The 19129-nt window shown below is 52.6% G+C and overlaps 6 protein-coding genes across 6 annotated transcripts; all 6 read right to left on the bottom strand.

Annotated features, from left to right (window-relative positions):
- Positions 1-561: 561 nt before the first annotated feature.
- On the bottom strand, positions 562-1852 carry sfh5 (CRAL/TRIO domain protein; the record flags this gene model as incomplete). The annotated part of the gene is made up of 2 exons (XM_071033730.1): positions 562-1003; positions 1056-1852. The coding sequence occupies 2 exons, from the start codon at positions 1850-1852 to the stop codon at positions 562-564; spliced, it is 1239 nt and encodes a 412-aa protein (XP_070882331.1).
- Positions 1853-2560: 708 nt separating this feature from the next.
- BJX67DRAFT_374675 (PP1-complex regulatory subunit GLC8) lies at positions 2561-3558 on the bottom strand (the record flags this gene model as incomplete). Its single annotated transcript, XM_071031584.1, has 3 exons — positions 2561-2681; positions 2751-3450; positions 3519-3558. The coding sequence occupies 3 exons, from the start codon at positions 3556-3558 to the stop codon at positions 2561-2563; spliced, it is 861 nt and encodes a 286-aa protein (XP_070882330.1).
- An 850-nt stretch (positions 3559-4408) lies between these two features.
- On the bottom strand, positions 4409-9036 carry BJX67DRAFT_384820 (uncharacterized protein; the record flags this gene model as incomplete). Its single annotated transcript, XM_071033729.1, has 3 exons — positions 4409-7514; positions 7595-7704; positions 7759-9036. The coding sequence occupies 3 exons, from the start codon at positions 9034-9036 to the stop codon at positions 4409-4411; spliced, it is 4494 nt and encodes a 1497-aa protein (XP_070882329.1).
- A 1897-nt stretch (positions 9037-10933) lies between these two features.
- BJX67DRAFT_263718 (putative chromatin assembly factor 1 subunit A) lies at positions 10934-12942 on the bottom strand. The gene is made up of 3 exons (XM_071026395.1): positions 12665-12942; positions 11230-12328; positions 10934-11169 (listed from the first exon to the last, which is right to left on the bottom strand). The coding sequence occupies exons 1-3, from the start codon at positions 12750-12752 to the stop codon at positions 11070-11072; spliced, it is 1287 nt and encodes a 428-aa protein (XP_070882328.1). The 5' UTR covers positions 12753-12942; the 3' UTR covers positions 10934-11069.
- Positions 12943-14227: 1285 nt separating this feature from the next.
- BJX67DRAFT_384818 (uncharacterized protein) lies at positions 14228-15376 on the bottom strand (the record flags this gene model as incomplete). Its single annotated transcript, XM_071033728.1, has 1 exon — positions 14228-15376. The coding sequence occupies one exon, from the start codon at positions 15374-15376 to the stop codon at positions 14228-14230; it is 1149 nt and encodes a 382-aa protein (XP_070882327.1).
- Positions 15377-17023: 1647 nt separating this feature from the next.
- On the bottom strand, positions 17024-18777 carry BJX67DRAFT_263672 (CaiB/BaiF CoA transferase family protein). Its single transcript, XM_071026394.1, has 2 exons — positions 18261-18777; positions 17024-18202 (listed from the first exon to the last, which is right to left on the bottom strand). Exons 1-2 carry the CDS (start codon positions 18319-18321, stop codon positions 17121-17123), a joined length of 1143 nt encoding a protein of 380 aa, XP_070882326.1. The 5' UTR covers positions 18322-18777; the 3' UTR covers positions 17024-17120.
- Positions 18778-19129: the final 352 nt, after the last annotated feature.

Genomic DNA, 19129 nt, shown 5'->3' with positions numbered 1-19129 from the left:
TGCAGCTATTGCTTGAGTTGTTTTACGCGGTATATAGGTATCCTGACACTTTTGACTAGCTAGTGGTAGCGGGCTGACGCGTGGTATCTGGGTGCAACGAAGGTCATATGGAATTACGCGTTCTGCGGGCTGATTGGCCTGAGTTTGACGCGTAGCAGGTATTTCTGTGGATTTTGATGGTCCAAATAGCTTCAGAATTGACAAAAATAGTCAAAAAAAGGCTATTCTAGAGGGTTTTGATGAAAAATATGCTATATAAAGAGGTTGGGGAAGGTTTGTTACATAGATGCGCGGATTTTGGTGGAGCGGTGAACACGATGGCCCCAATTTTTGCACACGGCAGATGAGCTGCGTATAAGAGCTAAGTCCAATAGTCTACAAAACTGAAGTTTACGAAGAGTGGATTGATTAGTACTAATTATACAGAATTAACAGGAAGCGCTAGGAGTCCAACGAGCTTAGTCACCTTGAACAACTCGTTCACCAACGGTAACAATTCTAGAGGTATCATGCAAAACAGAAAACAACCCAGGTTATCTCATGCTCAGGAACTCGAAATTTTTACTCCTTGTTCAGAGCTACAGTCCTCGCGGAGCCCTCCAACTCGGGACCCTCGCCTCCATATGCCTTGGGGAACTTCTCCGTAAGACCAGGGAACTCCCGGGCGAGATTGGCGCCGTTGGAGATGGGATGGAACTTGCGGGTGGTGTTCTCGTTGACGAAGAGCTTAACGAGGGCGAACATCCAGCCCATGATGGCGGGAACGTTAACGAAGAATTTCTCGCGCAGCAGCTCCGGGTACGCGGTGCTGAAGACCTCGATGGTCTTCTTGGTCGCCGCGCGGATCATCGGGTTCAGGCGAAGGAAGCTGACGTTCAGGTAGTCGTGGACCTGGATCATCTGGTAGGGGTCTTTGCCATCGTAGTCGATGACGGAAGTAGCCTGATCCAGGTTCAGTTCCTTGACGGCGAGTTCCATAAGCGCCGTGCGCCACTTGATGAACCTATACCGAAACCACGTTAGCCACGAAAGCAATTAAGGTTGATAAACCATACTCTTCAATATCCCCAAAAGTCTCATCAATCTTCTTCACAGCTCCATAAATATTCCAAGTCACGACCAAATCTCCCTTCCCCTCCCGCTCATACGTACTCAGGTATCCCAGCCCGCCAAACTTTGCCGCATCATAGCTCCTCTTCGCCGAGTCCACCAGAGTCAGAGGGTCATACTGCTTCCGCCACTCGAGCGCCTTGGTGAGTTGTTCCTCCGCCAGCTTGAGATCGCCCACATTGGCACGGAGGAATTTAATCAGGATGTTGATGGTGGGGACATCGGCAGCGTCATGCTTCAGAGGCACACCCCACATCTCACCATGGCCGGTATTGGAAAGGATAGTCGGGAGACGGTCGAAGAGCTCCTCGAGTGCCGGTGTTTTGGTGAAGTACTCTGGCTTCGAGGGCTCATCTTCCGCCATCTTCTTCTCTTCGGAAGCGGTGGCCATGGTGGTTTCTTCTGCTGGTCCCTGCTCGGTTTCGGGCGGCGCTTCGGACTTAGCCTCTGTTGTTCCTGGTGCCGCAGTTGGAGCTGCTTCGGTAGTTGTCGCGGCGGTCTCGACAGCTGGAGCAGGGGCTGGTTCAGGAGCCGGTACTGCAGCAGGCTCAGTATTAGTTGTCGCAGCCGTAGGAGCAGTCTCGGCTGTAGCAGGCTCAGCGGCTGCCTCTGGTGCACGCGCAGGCGCAGACTCGGTGGTGGTGGGCTTCTCCTCGGACTTAGTGGGCTCGGGCTCCTGAGCTTGAGCTTGGACTGGGGGAGCTGCCGGCGGCTGTTCCTGGGCTTTCTCCTGGTCGGCCATGATGGGAAACGCTATTTTTGAGATGAGATGAGATAAATACGTAAACGGGAGTGATGAGAAAGGGTGTAAGTTGGAAGGGGAGAAAATAATAGAAAAGGGAGGAGAAAAGTGCAGGTGCAGCCTGGGAGAAGTTTGTGAGACGGGACAAAAAAGGATAAACAAACGCAGTTGCACGGGCTAGAACAGTCTATATTGGTGTCCGACTCGCCCTGAAGACTCCCAATTCCCCCCTTCTCCTTATTTACACGCTATTTCTGCGAGGGTGACTCGTGGAGCACGTCCAACGATTCCTCATACGCCGAATCTCTCCCGAATATCCCCTGAACTCTGGAGTTAGGCCGCGATAGCTATATATAGCCTGTCACTAGCCGATGGAGCTGCCCAAAAGCTGGCATCATTCCATTTGGGACCTAATTCATTCTCTCTTTCTCTTGAATAGCAACCCTCACTCAGACAACAACTATACTCTGACGTATGGAAGGGGCTCTATCGGCAAAATCAACACAAGCGTAAGACTGTTGTATATAACACAGATATGCCGGAAAAGTAAAGGGCAAATGAAAACAAACACACGAGAAAAAAGAGAATTATCTGTCGTCACTCATCTTTCAGCCATCAGAATCAGAAGCCGGAAATCGCTGGGGAATATACAATGGGGAAATCGAAACGTAGAAAGCAGAATATCAACATTATGAACATGGTAGACCGTCACTTCCCTCCGTTCAGAAACCGCTGCGGAATTTGCGGCATGGGAGGCGGGACACCTGAACGGGAGCTTTCATCATCGTCGTCGTCGTCTTCGTCCATCTCATCCTCTTCCTCTGGATGACTATCGCATTCGACAATGTCAGCATGGCCTGAATCACAAACTCATCTAAGACAAAGGAAGGGAACATACGCTAGGAGCTCTTTAATATTTCGCATCTCATAATGCTTCTTCCGATGCTCTTCAAACCGCCGGTGCTTCTCCTTGGCCTCCTCGGTCGTCAGGAGCTCATGATCACGCAGTTCTTCCGTACCACCCGTCCCAACAACAACATGCTTATCGCTGCGATGGGACTCATTACTCAGGCTGCGGGCACGCATAATTCGGTCGCTGTCTCCAAGATGCCCACCCTCCGCAACAGCCTCCTCAGGCTCTCCTAGCTCAAGGTCAGGAATATCATCCTCCGAGAACTTCTTCTGAGAAGAAGAGGAAGATCCCTTCTTGTTCTTATCTAGCTCGTCAACAACCACACCCTGCGCGTTAATCAGGCTCTCCTGCGCTTCTGCGAGCCTCAACTCCTCCTCGTCCTCGGCAGGGTCGTAGCGCGGCGCATACGGGGTCTTCGGCTCGTCGATCTTCATCTTCGCCGTCTTCTCCTGCTCCGCTAGGTATAGGTTTGCTTCATCCCACTTCAAGCGGGGCGATGCGTCGTCATGGTGGCCGTACGAACTGGCGAGAGACGTGCGTCGGGACGACGATGAGGGGCGACGACCCGCATTCTGAAGGGTGTTTTGCAGGGTGAGCTCCTTGGTGTCGACCGTCGGGGAGGGGTGGTGGTTCTCGTCGTACGAGACGTGGAGGTGGTGCTGGGAGCTGGAGTTCTTCAGGATACCTAGTGCGTACAAAACACAGACCGTTAGCTTTCCGCCCAACGTCAGCTTTTGAATCCGACCGACTCACCCTTGGGTCTCTTCGGGATGGCTTCGATGTTCTGCGCCATATTGGTGCTATTGGGACAGGAAATAAACCACAGGTGAAGAATGGACTTCTCTATTGCCGGTCGCTCCGCAAGGAGTGCTCTAACGAACGAAAGATTTGACAGATCATGCAAACGATCTAGCTGCAGGAAAAACAGGCTCGGGAAAGCGCACGATGACCTATATATCCGGCCCAAGTCAGCTGAAAGTCTAACCACAAAGCTCAGATCAGCTCTCGCTCACCCTCCTGGCTGCGGGTATCAGAGACGATAGTCACAGACTCATCAGATGACCGTATGATTATAAAGAAGCGCAAAGACTGTCTCAGCCACGAAAGAACGAAAAAGATGACTCGAACTGTCCTTGGGATCGAAAGGCGTAAGAGGGAAAGCAGTGCCAAGAGCTCCTGTTTTGGCTCGCCTGATTTGGCACGTGGGGCTCCAGGATGACGTCGTTTAATTACATAAGCGGTACACAAGAAGCTGATCTTTGAATTGATTCAAGCGACTTCCACGATTATTTCGAAAGAGCAGTTGTAAACCTCTATTGATTTCGGTGCAACTCCGTAAGATATTATCGTCGCATATTCAAAGAGTATAACCCCAGATTACCACCCAAAGTCAGAACCTTGTATGCGGTAAGATATCAGACAACCCATACTCCATAGCGACATGAAAATGCCAGTACAGCTATAGGCTCACACAAGACACAGCCCAAGAATGAAGCCGGGCAGAAGCAAGACGACTGCTCCGAAAATAGCGATAGAAAATGAAATGGGTAAAGTCAGTAGCCCAACTGCTGCGAGATGGTATCAATAACAATAAGAAAGCTTAAAAGAAGGGATAGAAAAGTCGGAAAGTAAAGCTGGAGAAATTAAGTAATGGACTCAAACTCATCTCGCTCTCGAAGCCGGTTCCGTGCGAGCTCGTCTCCGCCATTTGCTGAGAGCTGCATCCAGTGCAGCGCCAGGCACATGGTATGGGGATCCGATTTGGAGTCTTTGTCTCGGCGGTACATCATATCCGCCTTGAAGGTATCTCTTAATAAGGTGAGAGGGAAAGTAACACGCGGAACAAGCTCCGGGTGGGTGAGATACAAAATGGCCAGTTCGCGTTGAGCGACGGGATGGCCTTCCTTCGCTGTAATAATCCACATGTTGGCCGCGTCCTTCAGGTCTCCCACGCGAGGTCGTATGTCGTCCATGGGTGAAGGATGTCGACGGGCTAGTTCCTGAGAGACAATCTCGTCCGCGATTTCAACCATACTATTGGAAACCTCGTCTTTCAAGCTTAACGCAGCCAGCCCGAACTGTAGGAAGGCAGTTCCACTATCAGTCTTGTTCAAGGTGTCCCCAGGAACAAACGCTGATATAAATTGCAGGTCACGGAATAGGGTCCGTGGCTTCATGTCAAGAATGATTTCACGAAGTGCCTCTACAATCTGTTTCTCGGTGGGAACAGCATAGTCAGACGGTCGAGAATCAAATATCACGGACTCCGCTGGAGGGGACGTTGGTGTGTACAGAGGGTCACTATCGGGCTGAGGCTCGGAGAAGCTGCTCCTTGTATCGCGCTTCCTGTGAAGAGTAGATGTACGTCTCCTGCGCGAAGTAGGGACCGCGGAAGGTAGGGAGTGATCATCATTGCCGGTAGATAGTGATGCAACGACCAGGCTTCGAAGATCTCGGAGCGCATATAGTTTCACGAACGGATTCCCATGGCGGGAAAACACGTCGAGTAGACGGCGGAAAACGGTGCCATATGAGAATGGCCCTGGGCTACCCGAGCGGCGGGGAGCACCATTGACAGCCTCGGCTGCGGAAGCATCTGATTTTCCTCGACTTGAAGGTTCTAGAGATCTGCTTCTTCGGGAAGATGGAACGCGATTAATAGAATGACGGCCTGACCGCTCATTACATTCGGCATAAAAACGCTGGATGCGAGATCGCTTCCGCATCTGCGTCTGAATGCTCTTCTGGTCCAGTACATTGCCAAACCAAGCGTCTGTTTCGGTGCCACAGCTCCATACAGGCGAGCCGAGATCGCTCAACATGAGACTGGTTAGTGTTCGTCTCAGGTCATCTAGGAACGCCGACTTCCCGTGCGGTTGGCGATCGGTACGCCGTGGTTGCTGAACACCAGTATCACTGAGCATGGACGGCGGTCGGGAATAGAGACTGGACGCGCTTGGGGTATAATGGGTACGCGGGGTTGGCCCCGACCAGAAGGTGCTGCATGATTCTCCAGTGGCAGTTGATGGCGCCCTGTCACCAGAGACAGATGAAGCATCTGCGTTAACTGCCGAGGCTCTCCAGCGGTCAGATTCCAGGCTCTGGAAAGATGTCTTGAGATTTAACCGAGGCGGCTCCTGTGAGAGCCGTGAGGGCTCCTGCGGACGAAGAATTGAGCTGGCAAAGGAGGATGTTGAGTGACGAGAGTCTTCACTGCCCATGCCGAACGAACGCAAACTGGAAGTGAGACTGAGGAAGCTGCGATTGCTAGACCCTTCGTACTTGGTTCGCTCTTTGTGGAAGAGCTCACTTGCCCATAGTACAGGGGTCTCTGACATGGTGTCCCCAACCAAGCGATTGATACTAGTCCCAACCTCATAGCAGAAGCGGTGGATACGCTCTTCGCCTTTGCAGAAATTGTCAATGTTGTTGTGAGCAAGCCATTTCCGGATCAAATCCACCTGTTCGTCCGCAAGCTTTGTCGGGCCCGCTTGGTTTCCAGGGGCTTTCATCACGTTCATGATTTGTAGCTCAGGCTTCTGGAGCAGCACTCCACCAAATGCGTGGGGCCCGGTGCGAGAGCGACTCTCACTGTGCGCGTATCGGTGGGCATAGGGCATTGTTTTGAGCGCGAGTGCGACGTTCTTGGCTTCCTCATAGCGTCTGGAATTTCTCACATCAGTCACGTACCACATCTTGTTTCGAAGTCGGCCCATGGTCTTCATAGTATCCTTCACAGTTCTTTGCAATTGTTGCATACGGCGGTCGAGGGTAACAAAGTCAGCATCGCAGCGCTCAATGACGGAGCTGGATGTTTGGAGGGAGCGAGCACAGGCAGAGTACATTGGTTCCAGGATCCATGAGTCATCAGCAGGTTGAGTCGAGGAGTTAGTGACCGCACGGAGAAGCAGCCGAGACGCATTCCACCAGTAATGCGCGCCAATAAAGTCGGAGTTTTGGTGACAATGGGCCATAGCCCGGTTAAACCGCTCCTTGAGTGACTGACCGTTGCGCTGCGGAAGACCATCGATTAAGGGTGTTCCGTAGTCTAAACGCTCCCCGGTAGGATTTTCTTGAATAAGCTTCACTATAGCTGTCTGCAGCGCCTCGTAATTATCCTCCATTCCTAAGGTGTATGAGCTGACTTGATCGGTTGGTAAGCTCTCCAGTGAGTGCGAATAGGTGTCTGAGAACAAGCCCCAGACAAGACGTTTGCCATCCTGGGAGAGCGTGAATATTGTCCAGTCCTCAGCCGATGGCGGCTCTAGATGGGTTTGTTGAGCGTCACGCTCGTCTGTGCCTGACAACTCAAATCGAATGCGGTCAGCTTTGGAACTCAGTGTGTTGTCCAGTTGCGAGAAGAAATGGATATCACTGGGAAAGAGCGTCTTGTTGTGGGGACCTAGCCTCGATGAAAATGGCACAGACGGGCGGTAGAAACCTGGCTCGAACGTGGAGGCCATACGCCTGTCAGGGTGAGACCCAAGCGGGGAAAGGGAGATCCCTGACGAGGGTGACTGGGAGCTGTACACTGGGGAAGGGGCGTTGGGGAAGACCGCATTCAGCACAGTGAGGATATCGGCAGCGGAAAGCATTAAGAACACAGTAGGGGAATCTGGGCCATAGGCAAATCCTGCTTGCGGCGACTTTCGCACGGTCGTCTCGTTGCTAACTGAGTCGCCAGTAAATTTGTCAAGCATGTTCTCGATGTGTTGCCGGACGCCGGGGCGAGACACAGAGGAATGATGCCTGGACACGGAATGCAGAGGGTTAGCAAATGATGTCGACCAGAAATTTCGTAAAGCAGAATTAACGAGTTGAGCACGCACATCGAGCGGATAACCGGGAGTGTCTGTGAATAAGCCTGGTACCCGACTTGACCAAGAAGCTTCTCTCGTGCGTCTTTCCTGACATGAAAATCAAGTAAAAGCCCGTGGCCCTGCGAACGTGGTTAACAACGTCGGTGGAGGTATGTAGAGGATCTGAGGCTCACCTCGGGGTATGTTAAGGCTCCATAAAGAAACTTGGAGAAGAACCACTGAACAAACAAGAAATCTAGAAAGCGATCACGACAATCCTGGCGGTCAAGTTTTTGCAGAATTGCCTTGCTCAGCTGTAACACTGTCTGGGGTAGTCCTGCATCAGGATCATCTAAGAGTTCAAGCAATGAATCCACCGTGGACCCGAAGAATTCCTCGGCTGCATCCGTCCTCAGAGGGTCTATAGGTTCCATATCAAAGCCAGGTGGGGGCTCTATATGCTCCAGGAGGAATGCACCGGTCTGGAGGATGTCCATTAAATAAAGCTCAAACTTGGGCTTAGCTTTCCAATCACTGCGTGTAGCCCACAATGTCAAAATATGATCGATAAGGGCGAATGACCTACTGGCGCCATCGGCAATGAGTTTTGCGCAGACCGACGACCACATTTCCAAACGTAGCTGAGCCTCCGGGGCATCGGAATCCAGGGGAGCTGAATATACATTAAACAGCAAAGCAGACAAGGGGTCGGTCCTCTCGAAAGCCAAAACGCGATCTTTGAACGGAATGGTAGATGCACCGCCGGTACTCGAATTCAAAGTAGAGATCCTGGAACGGGACGGGGAAGGAAACGAAGGAGCGCCACCCGCCTCCCAGGAGGAGACGGAGGAAGATAGCAGACTGGCCAGCTGGGCAGGAGTCAAGCTGCATAATCTCTCAAACACAAACTGGGTGTCCGTGCGAACCGACTGTAGAATCTCAAGAAGGTCGGCCTGTGACTGGGGGCTAAGCTGGAGAAAGAAGTCTGGGGCGCGGTCTGAGGCAGGCTCGCGCGTGCTTGGCCAATCCTCCCAGGAGTCCGAATGATGCATGTGGCGCCGGGCGGCTAAAGCACACGGTTCCTGGAGATCAATCATGGTATGGTGGAGCGTGACGAAATTGGCCTTGTCGTCATGCATGAGTCTATCGACTAGACCTCTTTGGACAGCGGCACCGATACGGATCAGGCGCGCCGAAACCCCCATTGACACTTTTGTCGCATGAAGGCGCTGTTCTAACTTCCTCCTGCGCGCCTGCTTGTGCTGGTTTTGACGGTACCGGCTGGCCAACTCCTCGAAAGAAACCTTGGGGCGCTCTTCCACCGGTACGGGGATCGCTTTCTCAATAATGGGACGCCCATCCTCGGAAGAAACGGGAGTCGAAATGAACCGCCAACTTGTAAGGTCCGAGTCTCCAGACTCACCTGTGATGCGACTCGCGGTCGAGCTGGGAGAATGCAGCACGGGAGACATGCCGGCAGTCGCGTCAGCACCAGGAAACGCTGCAGTTTCACATGGTCGGGCTGTCTTGGGAGCGGCGGGGAAAAGGTCTAAATAATCAAGAGAGCGAGAAAAAGTTAGGAATGGAATGCGCAGTCAGTTATCGCAGCAAGGAGCTGAACATTAATCAAGCGTGGCTTGGACAAACGGAGAAGTTTATGCCCAAAATGCGACGATCTTGTCGGGTTAAATGGGGGGAAAGAAACTAAATAGTCCAGAGGCGCAAATAATCACCCATAGAAGACAGGAGGAAATGGCACGTACTGCTCACAAACGCCAGGGGTGAGGAAAGACCATCGGGTTGGGCATCGAACATGATGTTGTTGCCATGGGCGGGAGTCCGTGGGATGCTTGGCTTGAATGGCTTGGAATAATGGGGGGAAGATGGGAGCGGTGGTTGCACGGCGGCCGCAGCGGCAGAGACCACTTCGCGATTATCGCATGGCTCCTCTACTGAGGGCGAAGACGACGACGGGTGGATTTCATGAGGCGGAGGATCCCGTATGTACAGCAGCCGTGAGGGCAGGGTCGCCACGATGGAAGTCTCCAGGATGTTGACGCGATAGAGGGGGGAGGGGGGATGGGATGAAGGTGTGGGAGTTGGAGTGAGAGGGAGGAAGCGAGAGTTGGTGAGAAGAGCCGATGAGAGCAGTTGAATAAGTAAGAAACAACGAGGGAAAGGAGGCTAAAGAGCAGCGAGCTTCCTATTGGTACTGGTATAGAAACGCTGCAGGATAAGCCCCGAATTCAGGAGAGGGACAAGTCAGTGAGTGGCGGGAAGACAGAATGATGCACACTACGGAGCGGGGAGCTGAGCGGATGACATGCAGACTAAAAGACGAGGACGCGAAGACTGGAAAGGAAAAGAAGAAAGAGATGAGTCGATGAAGGACGAGCAACTGCGATGCCAACGAACTGAGGGGCGAGGAGGGAATGAGCTGGCAGGCGGTGACTCGAAGCGGCCGCCTGCATCCTCAGATCTTAAGAGCTGTGCTATACCCGGGACTCAGAGCCCATGGATTTCTACCATGTCATGCTCGTCGTCTTCAAGTGATCATGCAGAATCTTAGATAATACCATCTCCCTGAAGAATCAAGCTGTCCTGGAATTGCCCACAATCCAGTTTCTCAAGCGTGAGAGCGAACAACACCAGCTGAACCACCCTCCACACGGCCAGTGGCCGTCGAGGAATGCACAGGTTGATGACTCCCCAGTCAAAAAAGTGATGCGTTGGCACTGCATGCATGAAGACTCCTCCCTCCGCCTCTCTGCTCTGATTTGCCGCCCGCCCTCCTCTTCTCCTCCAAATCGCCGTCTGCTGCCCTTCAACAGACTCCGTTGGTGGGGTTGTCCTGCCTACTTTCCTGCTTCATTCATTCTCGTTCTTGAAACATGATCGCCTCCGACGAAACACCGTCGCTTCTCCGTCTTCTTTCCGAGTTCGATTTGTCGACATCGAGGACTCGCTTGATCTCGGGATGATCCTACTCGCTTGCCGCGACTGGTTTGAACAGAGGGTGAAGGGAAACATTTAATTCCTGCCACTCTGCACGTGTCCACCTGTCTGCACTAAACCTGATCTCGTCAAGTCACCTTCTCGATGACATCGAAAGACACGAAGCCTGACTCTATGGTGGGCCTGAAAGACAAAGAGATCCATCATCTTATGCTGGAAGGCTAAATTCTCCTCGCAGATGCTTTGCCCATCCACACTCTGCCCATCCGCATGTTGCATTTCCCATCACTTGTGTGCCCCTCCCAACAAGTAGGTACAACCACTCCGTGGCTGCATTGCGCTCCGCTGTGGAATCAATCGGTCAGAACCTTGTAACTGGGGGGGCATAAGTCTCGCTCTACAGCCACCAGGTCTTTCACAGCAGGAGACTGAGATTGCAATAATGTCGTAGTCATACGCCAGCAAGATTAAAATAATGGGCGCAATTGCGGCTTCCCACAGTGGACTCGAACCGTTTGCGATGCCATCAACAGTCACCCCGATGCAAGTCCTACCTACAGACCCATTTCTTATCGGCTTCCTTCTGTCCAACGCGCGTGGCTACGCTGTCAAGAGTGGTTTTGAGAGTATCCTTGGAGACTTTCGGGAACCTGGTGATCACTCAATTAGCTCCGACCATCTTTGGTCCGATGCGGATTGAGCTTCCTTACCGTTTCTTTAACACTTCGATCAATCCCGTCTTGGTTAGATCACTACCTTCAACAACCGTCTTGAACTCGCCCAGTTGTTCCACGGGAAACGCTCGCTTAGGTTTGCCGGCCGCCACCGTGTTCCCGTCATGTATCGTCAGGGGTACCGAAGTATGCGATGCTGGGTTCCCCATGAAAGAATGCAGCGTTGAGCGTCCCAGGACGTTGGGTTGTGCAGGCCCTGGAGCTTGAGGCTTCTGCCAGTATGAAGATGAGAAAGGGTCAATCGGAAACGTTACAGAGGGCAGGATGGTCTCGATCTTGTAGGCCTGCAGCTCGAGATCTGACCCCTGATCCTGCCACCTTATCCCTGTGCAGACCGGTTCAAGATCCCCCACAAGCAAACGCCTTTTACCGTTTAATAGATGATCATCCTCGTCATCCAGAAATCCATCCATATCATCGTCACCGTCCTCGCTCCCTTCTTCTTCCTCTTCAGAATCTAATTCCTCACCCTCTTCGGCATCCTCCCATTCCGCTTCGGAGTCGTAGTCGTAGTTAACTTCAGGGAGACCACGGCGGAATGGATTGCGCATCATCCTCAATGCGGCCGAGCGCGGTAAATTCTTCGTGTATGTCCCCATATAAGGAGGTCGAACATCTTCCCCGAATTTTAGAGTCTTCATCCTAACCTGCTTTAATGAATTCTGAAGCTTGCGAGCGGCTTCAGAAGTCTCCGGTGCATCGTGCAAGCTCTGCATCTGCAGGAGGATTTCCCTCACTGACATATCCAGGCATCCACCTCTCCTCTTGTATGGGATCATTCGAAATAGCTCCGACGGTCGAAAGCCTAGTGGTTCGGCAGATTCAGATCCATGACACTTCAGGTATGAATCAACCTTCTCCCGAACGTGCGCAAGTGCTTCAGCATCCCTCTCGAACCGATGCGGAGGAGCAAGATGGGTATGCCCGTGTAGAAAGAAGTCCTGAAACAATCGCTTGTAATCAGACACATCATCACCAGTTCCGGGACCGTCTACGGATGTGGCATCACTTGAGGGCTTCTTTGGTGAAGTGCTAACTCTCGCAGGAGTTTGGGCGGCTGGGGTTTTCGGTTTGGTAAAAAAAGAGCTCAACTTGGGTTGTGCCTAGCTGGATGTCAGCAATTTCCTCATCTTTGTACCTACCACAGAGCCAAAAGAAAAGACAAAAACCAACCCTCTCCTTCTTCAACTTCTCCTCCTCGCGCTTGCGTTTCTCCTCATCCTTAGCAGCCTTCTCTTCTTCCTTCGCCTTCTTCTTCTCCTCTCGCTTCTTCCGCTCCTCTTCCCTCTCCGCCTCTCGTTTCTTCCTTTCCTCTTCCTTCTTCACCCTCTCTTCCTCTCTTCGAGCTTTTTCTTCCTCCCTCTTTGCCTTCTCCTCTAATCTATGTCGCTCCTTTGCTTCCCTTTCCTGCTGTTTCGCCTCCTTCTCCTGCTGCTTTGCTTCACGACTAGCAGGCGACAATTTTCTCCTCTTAGCCGTTGGAGCGGAACCGGCACCATTATTCCCAGCTTGGGTCGGGGCTTGACCAATACCGATATTGGGGACGGGCGGTCCCAGAATACCGGCAGCAGTATGCGCAGGCGCGGAATCCGGAATAGCAGCAGACACAGTCGATGAATATTCGACACCTTTCACAGCCATTGAAGCATCTCGGTTCTCCTTATCATCACCATATGTAGAGACCGCGGGCGGGTTCGAGTCACTTCGAGATGAAGAGAGAGGAGTAGTAGTTGATACGTCAGCTTCGTGGGCGGATCGTTTCTGGCCGGGGGATAATTGTATCTGCGTCTGGGTAGACGGTGGCAGGGTCGGTGTATGTGTGGTTGGAAGCGGCGTTAAATTTGATGCTTGGGTTTGTGTCGGGTTCGATGTAGGAATTATGGTTTGCGGCGAGCCTGAATTGGCATCGACTGCCATTGAAACGTGCATACTGTCCTCCTTGCTCGTGTCTATTGGGAGGAAAGGAATGAAGAGTCGCCGTGGACTCCAGGGAGTCGGAAGGAGGAAGTGCGAAAGATACGCACGGTTCAAGTAGAGATTGACGGGCAGTGAAGGGACATAAAGAGACAATAGTGATGGAACAATCAGAGACAGTAAATAGGACTTCACAGTCACTATGGTCAACAATGAATGTGTGAGTTGGCCCAATTTGAGAGGATCAGGGTGGGCCTGTTCATGATGGGAGGGACGCGTTAATTGAGAAATTCACGCGCCTGCCTCGCGTAGGCACCAGCACGTGACCTATTGCAGTGCCAGAAAGGAGGGACCAGACTGTGATAATTAGGATATTCTAGAGCATCCTTGTTGACACGATCAACTGTTCTAGATAAAATGTCAGAGTTTTCTTGGTGTTTATCAAGCCCAGGGGATTAGAGCTGAAAACTGAAATTTAGTATGAGGCGTGTGTTGAAAGACAGTAGTTGTCCGTGACTGGCATGAAAACTGTCAGAAGAGGAAGGTTGAATGAAAGTAGATTGAATAAAGCAATATAGCGGTATTCGGCTGGAAGAGCAGTTATAGTTGAAAATTCATGTTTCAAGATTCCGTATGTAGGTATGAGTATGTATGTACAAGATTTATTATTACTAGCAACACTCAATCAAGAAACGCCCAACCAGGATGAATAATGCCAGCACAAGTATGACAGGGACACTTAATGAAGCGCCAACAAGCTGAAGCGGGTTTGCCAAACTCCAAGCACCGAGGCCACTGTGATAGTAGCAACTGACGGTGGAAGAGGGCAAGGCCCACGTGCACTATGCACCAATTGTCGGATGCACATGCGGGTGAGATGGAATTCCCCAAAACAGACTGCAATTGGACGGGGTGAAGAAGGGAGAACGTAAGTCAGTAGAGAAGGCTGTGGTGGATATCAATATGCTGAGAAAGAATCGGTATTATTCAACCATTGGTTGGGACGGGACGAGTAAATTCCGATGAGATGGCATAGGAGAAAATAAATGCGTGCCTCTTATTAGTCACTTAAGTCGGGATTTGCGACAAACAGCCGTACGTTCGTCATCGTGGTTGTCCGTTCATCCACGCTACCTCGTCGCCGAAGATCGGCCGCTTTCTTAGCCCTTTCAGAGGCGAGTGTAGCGGCACTTGGGGCGCCCATGTCTCCCACCGTCCCAAACGTGTCCTCTTGCTCACTGTTCCGGCTATTGGTGGTGGCAGCGTCGTCCTTAATGGATCCGGCGTCCTTCTGTCCCTCGGCTTGGTCCACGACAGGGTGCTCAGACACGCCGGGTAGATCGGTCTTCTCATTCGGCGGAGTGCTATTGCTCCCCATAGTGCTTTGCGTGTTTCGCTGGTAACCACCCGTATGATGATGACTGCTTCCGGTGGAACTTCGCCCGCTCCCGGTCCGGCGGTATGGAAAGCCTCTATCGCTGTGGGTATCTTCGTCCGCGTCTCCCACCTCGTTGGCACTCAGTCGAACTGGCACTGTTGCACCAACAAGCGCTGACGGGGTGAGATCGGTAACCTTGAGACCCTTCCCCTTTCCGCTTGCTAACGTACTTGCACGTCCGCTGCCTCCACCATGCACTTCGAGATAAGCGCGCTTCTTATCCACCAGCTTTTGAGCCCGCAATCGGGGATCCTCGGGTTGTGCACGGTCACACCAAACGGTAGCCTTTTGCCGCCGCATCAGAGCAACATAGCCCATCTGAGAATTGCCCGAGCGAGATGACGAACTCCGACGCATATCCTGGTTCATTCCCGGCCGGGGATTATTGCCGGTAGAGCTGGTAGACGTAGTAGCACCCGACGGGTGCCTCGATAACGGGTTATGCGGAACGGTCATGGTGTGTTGCGGAGAAGGCCCGGTAGTGTACGTTTGGTGCGGTTGCGGAGGTTGTTGGTGTTGATGTTGTTGATACTGCTGTTGTGCCGTATAGGGTAAGGCATTTGAGGAGGATGTTCGTCGCCGGGTGTGCGCGAGAGAGGCAACCGAAGGATGCGGGGAGAGCTGTTGTGCTGGTTGTTGAGGCCGGTACTGCTGCTGCGGCTGCGTCTGCTGGGGTCCATTCTGATAGGCTTGAATCTGTGGTCCCAAAGGTGCCGTTCCGACCGGCTTCCGGGCGGGGACTTGATGAATTGGCAATCGGTAGTCTGTCATGCTCGGCGGTTGGTGTTGTACACCAGCCATGTAAGCCCGCTCGACACGATTAAGACGGAGGTAAAATTTTGCGTTTTAGCGCCCAGCTCGGACTCAACGGTTAGAATTAATGTTACGAGAAACTTTCGACGGCGTTTATGGTTCGCAACGTGAAATTGACAAGTGAGCGATTCGAAGGCTCGCGGCTGCAGAAGTCGTAACAAGTACCGAACCTGAGTCCCAACGGCCAAAAGGGGACAGGAAGGGCAACGTCTCAGACAATAAGCACCGAGCGAATAGTGGGCACGAGTCTCGTCAGACAGCGCGACAACTGAAGCGACTCACTAGAAAAGTGGGGGGTTGCCCAATGTCGAGAAGAGCGCGAGGCAACGGCGGCTACCCAAGGTTACCAAGTCACCCTACAGCTGAGGGGACATTTGCCAGCAAAGAACGGAGGAAAAGGATCCTGTGCCGGCAATTGCAGAGAGTGCAGGATAGGTTGCCAATTAGGTTGAAGGGACGCGAGATTGAGAGAAAGAGCTGGCAAAGCTGTCTTGAGAGAGGGAAGAGGGGAAGGGGACGGAGCTGCAGATAAAGTGACCAGCGGGCGATGGCGGAGAAATTGGAAAAGGGAGAAGAGAAGCAAAGTGAACCGATAGGATACAATCGCGAAAGACGGTGTATGGTAAATTACAGGGTTCGCTGCTCCGTCCCACAGCCAACAGCCACACCACCGGAACGAGGTTTGCCACAGCCACGGCGAGCCACATCAGCTGATACTTCCCTCGCAATATCAGAGCCCTCGTGTGGCCGGAGAGATGATTCACCACTCCACTAGATGGCCACTTCATCTCTTGTCTGTTTCAGATCCTTGTTTTCCAGGCGCCAGAGACCCATGCAATCCTGATGGAGCCAAACGGAGGAATATGCTGCGCCACTTTTGATGTGTGGCTTGACGATCTCAATAACGTGACTTCCCCTGCAATACAGGTTTGGATCAGGAAATACGGGGCCTTACCAGACGCTAGGAACAGCGCTCCAGGGAACGGTACCTGATTTTGGGTCATCATCGGAGGAGTGTGGATTTATGGAGAAATCGTCTTTACTCTGCTCTTTCTCATGACGTCGACCCCCACTCATGCCCAAGAAATCCGGTGTCGCGAGACGATTGTTGAGAGGGCGATTCTCTTTTCGACGTGGGAGATGAGGCTTGAGGGGGAAAGCTCGTGTCCAAAGTCAGTCGGAGAATTATGAGCAACTTCTCAGCCCATCCTCGTATGACTTCTTTCCACGGAACCCGGGAAAAAAACCATGACGTGAGGATCCGTGTTCCTGCTCAACACTACTAGTAACAAAACCGGCCCTGAAAGCGAACTGTCCACTGGAGATAGCGAATTATTCCTCGCAAGGCCAACATGTGTTGAGTTACATTGAGTCCATGCTCGAGTTTGGCGCCTGCAACCTTTCTCCAAACGTTACCATCGTGTGGCTGATGTCGATTGAGACATTCCTGCCCAGCTCAGCCCTGTGGTCATGTTCAACAGTTGTCTCGCGTCTGGGCGAATCATGTGCAACTTCCGTCGAGTGATCAATCTGGCGATCATCAGGCGATTCGCGCACTAAGGGGCTCTTCTCGGTTGTCTCACTCGGACCATGGATCGCCTTTCGAGTTCCTCTGGCACGCCTCCGATCTGGGAAAGAATTTCTTTGATGAGTTACAAACATTCCTTTCAACGTCCTGACTTGACTGGGTATCCACCATCCGCTACAACTTCGATTTGCGGTCAGCCCGTACCAATGCCCCATCCTTTCTGACATCATAATCCTGGCCCTGTTCCCATCCCAACCACGACTTCAGCGTCTCCTTCCCCCCGGTCCCTGGCAAAAGAAGGCCCCCAGTCCACCCGCCATTGTCGGCAGCAATTGGTCGCGCAGGGGTATCCGACAAGTGCACAATCGGTCGCTGCTCATAACCAGCCTCCTGCAGCTCCGACTGCTCCAGCACCGGTGTCGCACAGGCATCAGTCCCGTCAAAAATGGCCTCCCACTCCGCGCGTGTCTTCTCCTTAAACCGCTTCGTGAAGGCCTCCCGGAGTGCAGGCCAATTCGCACGGTCGTCGCGCGACGGTAACTCCCCCTTCTGGAACCCAAGACCCTTGATCAGGGCCGCGTAGAACTGCGGCTCCAACGCCCCGACGGAAAAGTACTTCCCCTTATCCTTTGTCTCGTAGGTATCGTAGAACGGACTCCCGCCATCAAGCATATTAGTGCCCCGGGGTCCGTTCCACACCGGCGTCTGCAGGTTAAGCCGCGGCATTGCCGCCAGGAACGCAGACCCGTCAACCATATTAGCCTCGACTACCTGACCACATCCCGTGCTCGTCCGCGATAGTAGCGCCAGCAGGATCCCCAAGAAACAAACCGCACCACCGCCGGCAAAATCGCCGAGAATGTTCCCCGGCGCGTGGGGTCGCTCCCCCGCGCGTCCGAGCATGGACAGAACGCCGGAAACGGCGATGTAGTTGATATCGTGGCCGGCCATGTCCTTATACTTGCCATCGCGCCGGAAACCCGTCATCCGCGCGACGATCAGGCGTGGGTTGCGCTTGAGAAGAACATCTTTAGGACCGAGTCCAAGACGTTCAAGTACGCCTGGGCGGAAGGGGTCGATTAGGACGTCGGCGTTCGCGAGAAGATCGAGGAGGAGACGGTGCGAAGCGGGGTCACGGAGGTCGAGGTTGATAGATGTTTTGCCGCGAGTGAGCTGGTCGCCGCTGATGGCCTTTGGTCTGTCAATGCGCAGTACGGATGCGCCGTAGTCTGCGAGCAGGAGTCCAGCGAAGGGGCCTTTCAATTGATTGTTAGGAGGTGTCACATTTGAGGAGCTTGTGAGGAGGGTACGAACCGGGAGCGAGACCAGCCAACTCAACGACGCGGATGCCTGCGAGCGGGAGTTGGGCGGGCATTTTGCGTCTTCAATTGTACCGTGTCTCCTTTTGAATTTTAAATCCATGAATTTCGGCAGAGTATATAGAGTCTGCATCTGAATGCTGTGTTGGTTCTCCACAACCGAGGTCCGGCCCCGTGCGGGGAACCTCATCACTGGGCCGTGGCTCAAGACTCCAAAGAGGCCTTCAACAGCTTCTCCAGCCCAAGGTTCTAGTGGTTGACCAAGCCGAGAAGCTCGTCATTGCACCAAGTCTGTCTTTTCCGGCCATCAGAGCCCTAATCGAATCTCGATCTAGACACCTCGGTATACTCTGGAGAAAATACCCTACAAGACCGCCAATCGTCCCTCCCCCTCGGCAACTCCCTCATCATACATATCCATCCTCCATATTCCTCCCGGATCGGGAGAAAACACGAATAAACTCAAGCCAGCTTCATGTACTATAACCAAGGAAAAGAAACCCGCTCCAAACAAGCGCATTCTGTGAACCTCTTTTCCTTCCCTGACACCTTACTACATTTTTCCATATATCCCAGTTTGCAACATCGGTGAAGACTCGACAGCACTACGGGTTTGCACAACTGACTCCATCAAAGACAATCCCAACCGGTTCACTATTGTATACCAGCGGGGCCCCAGTGTCACCATCACAGGCTTCCCTTCCATCTGCATAAGTACACCCCGTGCGGCCTTTTAAGTCCATGAAGTAAATCCACGGAGTACTCGTAAAACCCAGTATCAAGAGGCCCGTGTCCGCTCTCAAGTATATTCCAGAAATCTCAGTGGTCTATTTACTCGGTAGCCAACCTCACTCTTCTACCATA

This window comes from Aspergillus lucknowensis (genome assembly GCF_044049455.1).
Source record: "Aspergillus lucknowensis strain CBS 449.75 chromosome Unknown BJX67scaffold_53, whole genome shotgun sequence".
In the NCBI taxonomy this organism is placed as follows: Eukaryota; Fungi; Ascomycota; class Eurotiomycetes; order Eurotiales; family Aspergillaceae; genus Aspergillus; species Aspergillus lucknowensis.
Note: the sequence above shows the minus strand (reverse complement) of the source record. Positions and strands in the feature narration are given on the sequence as shown.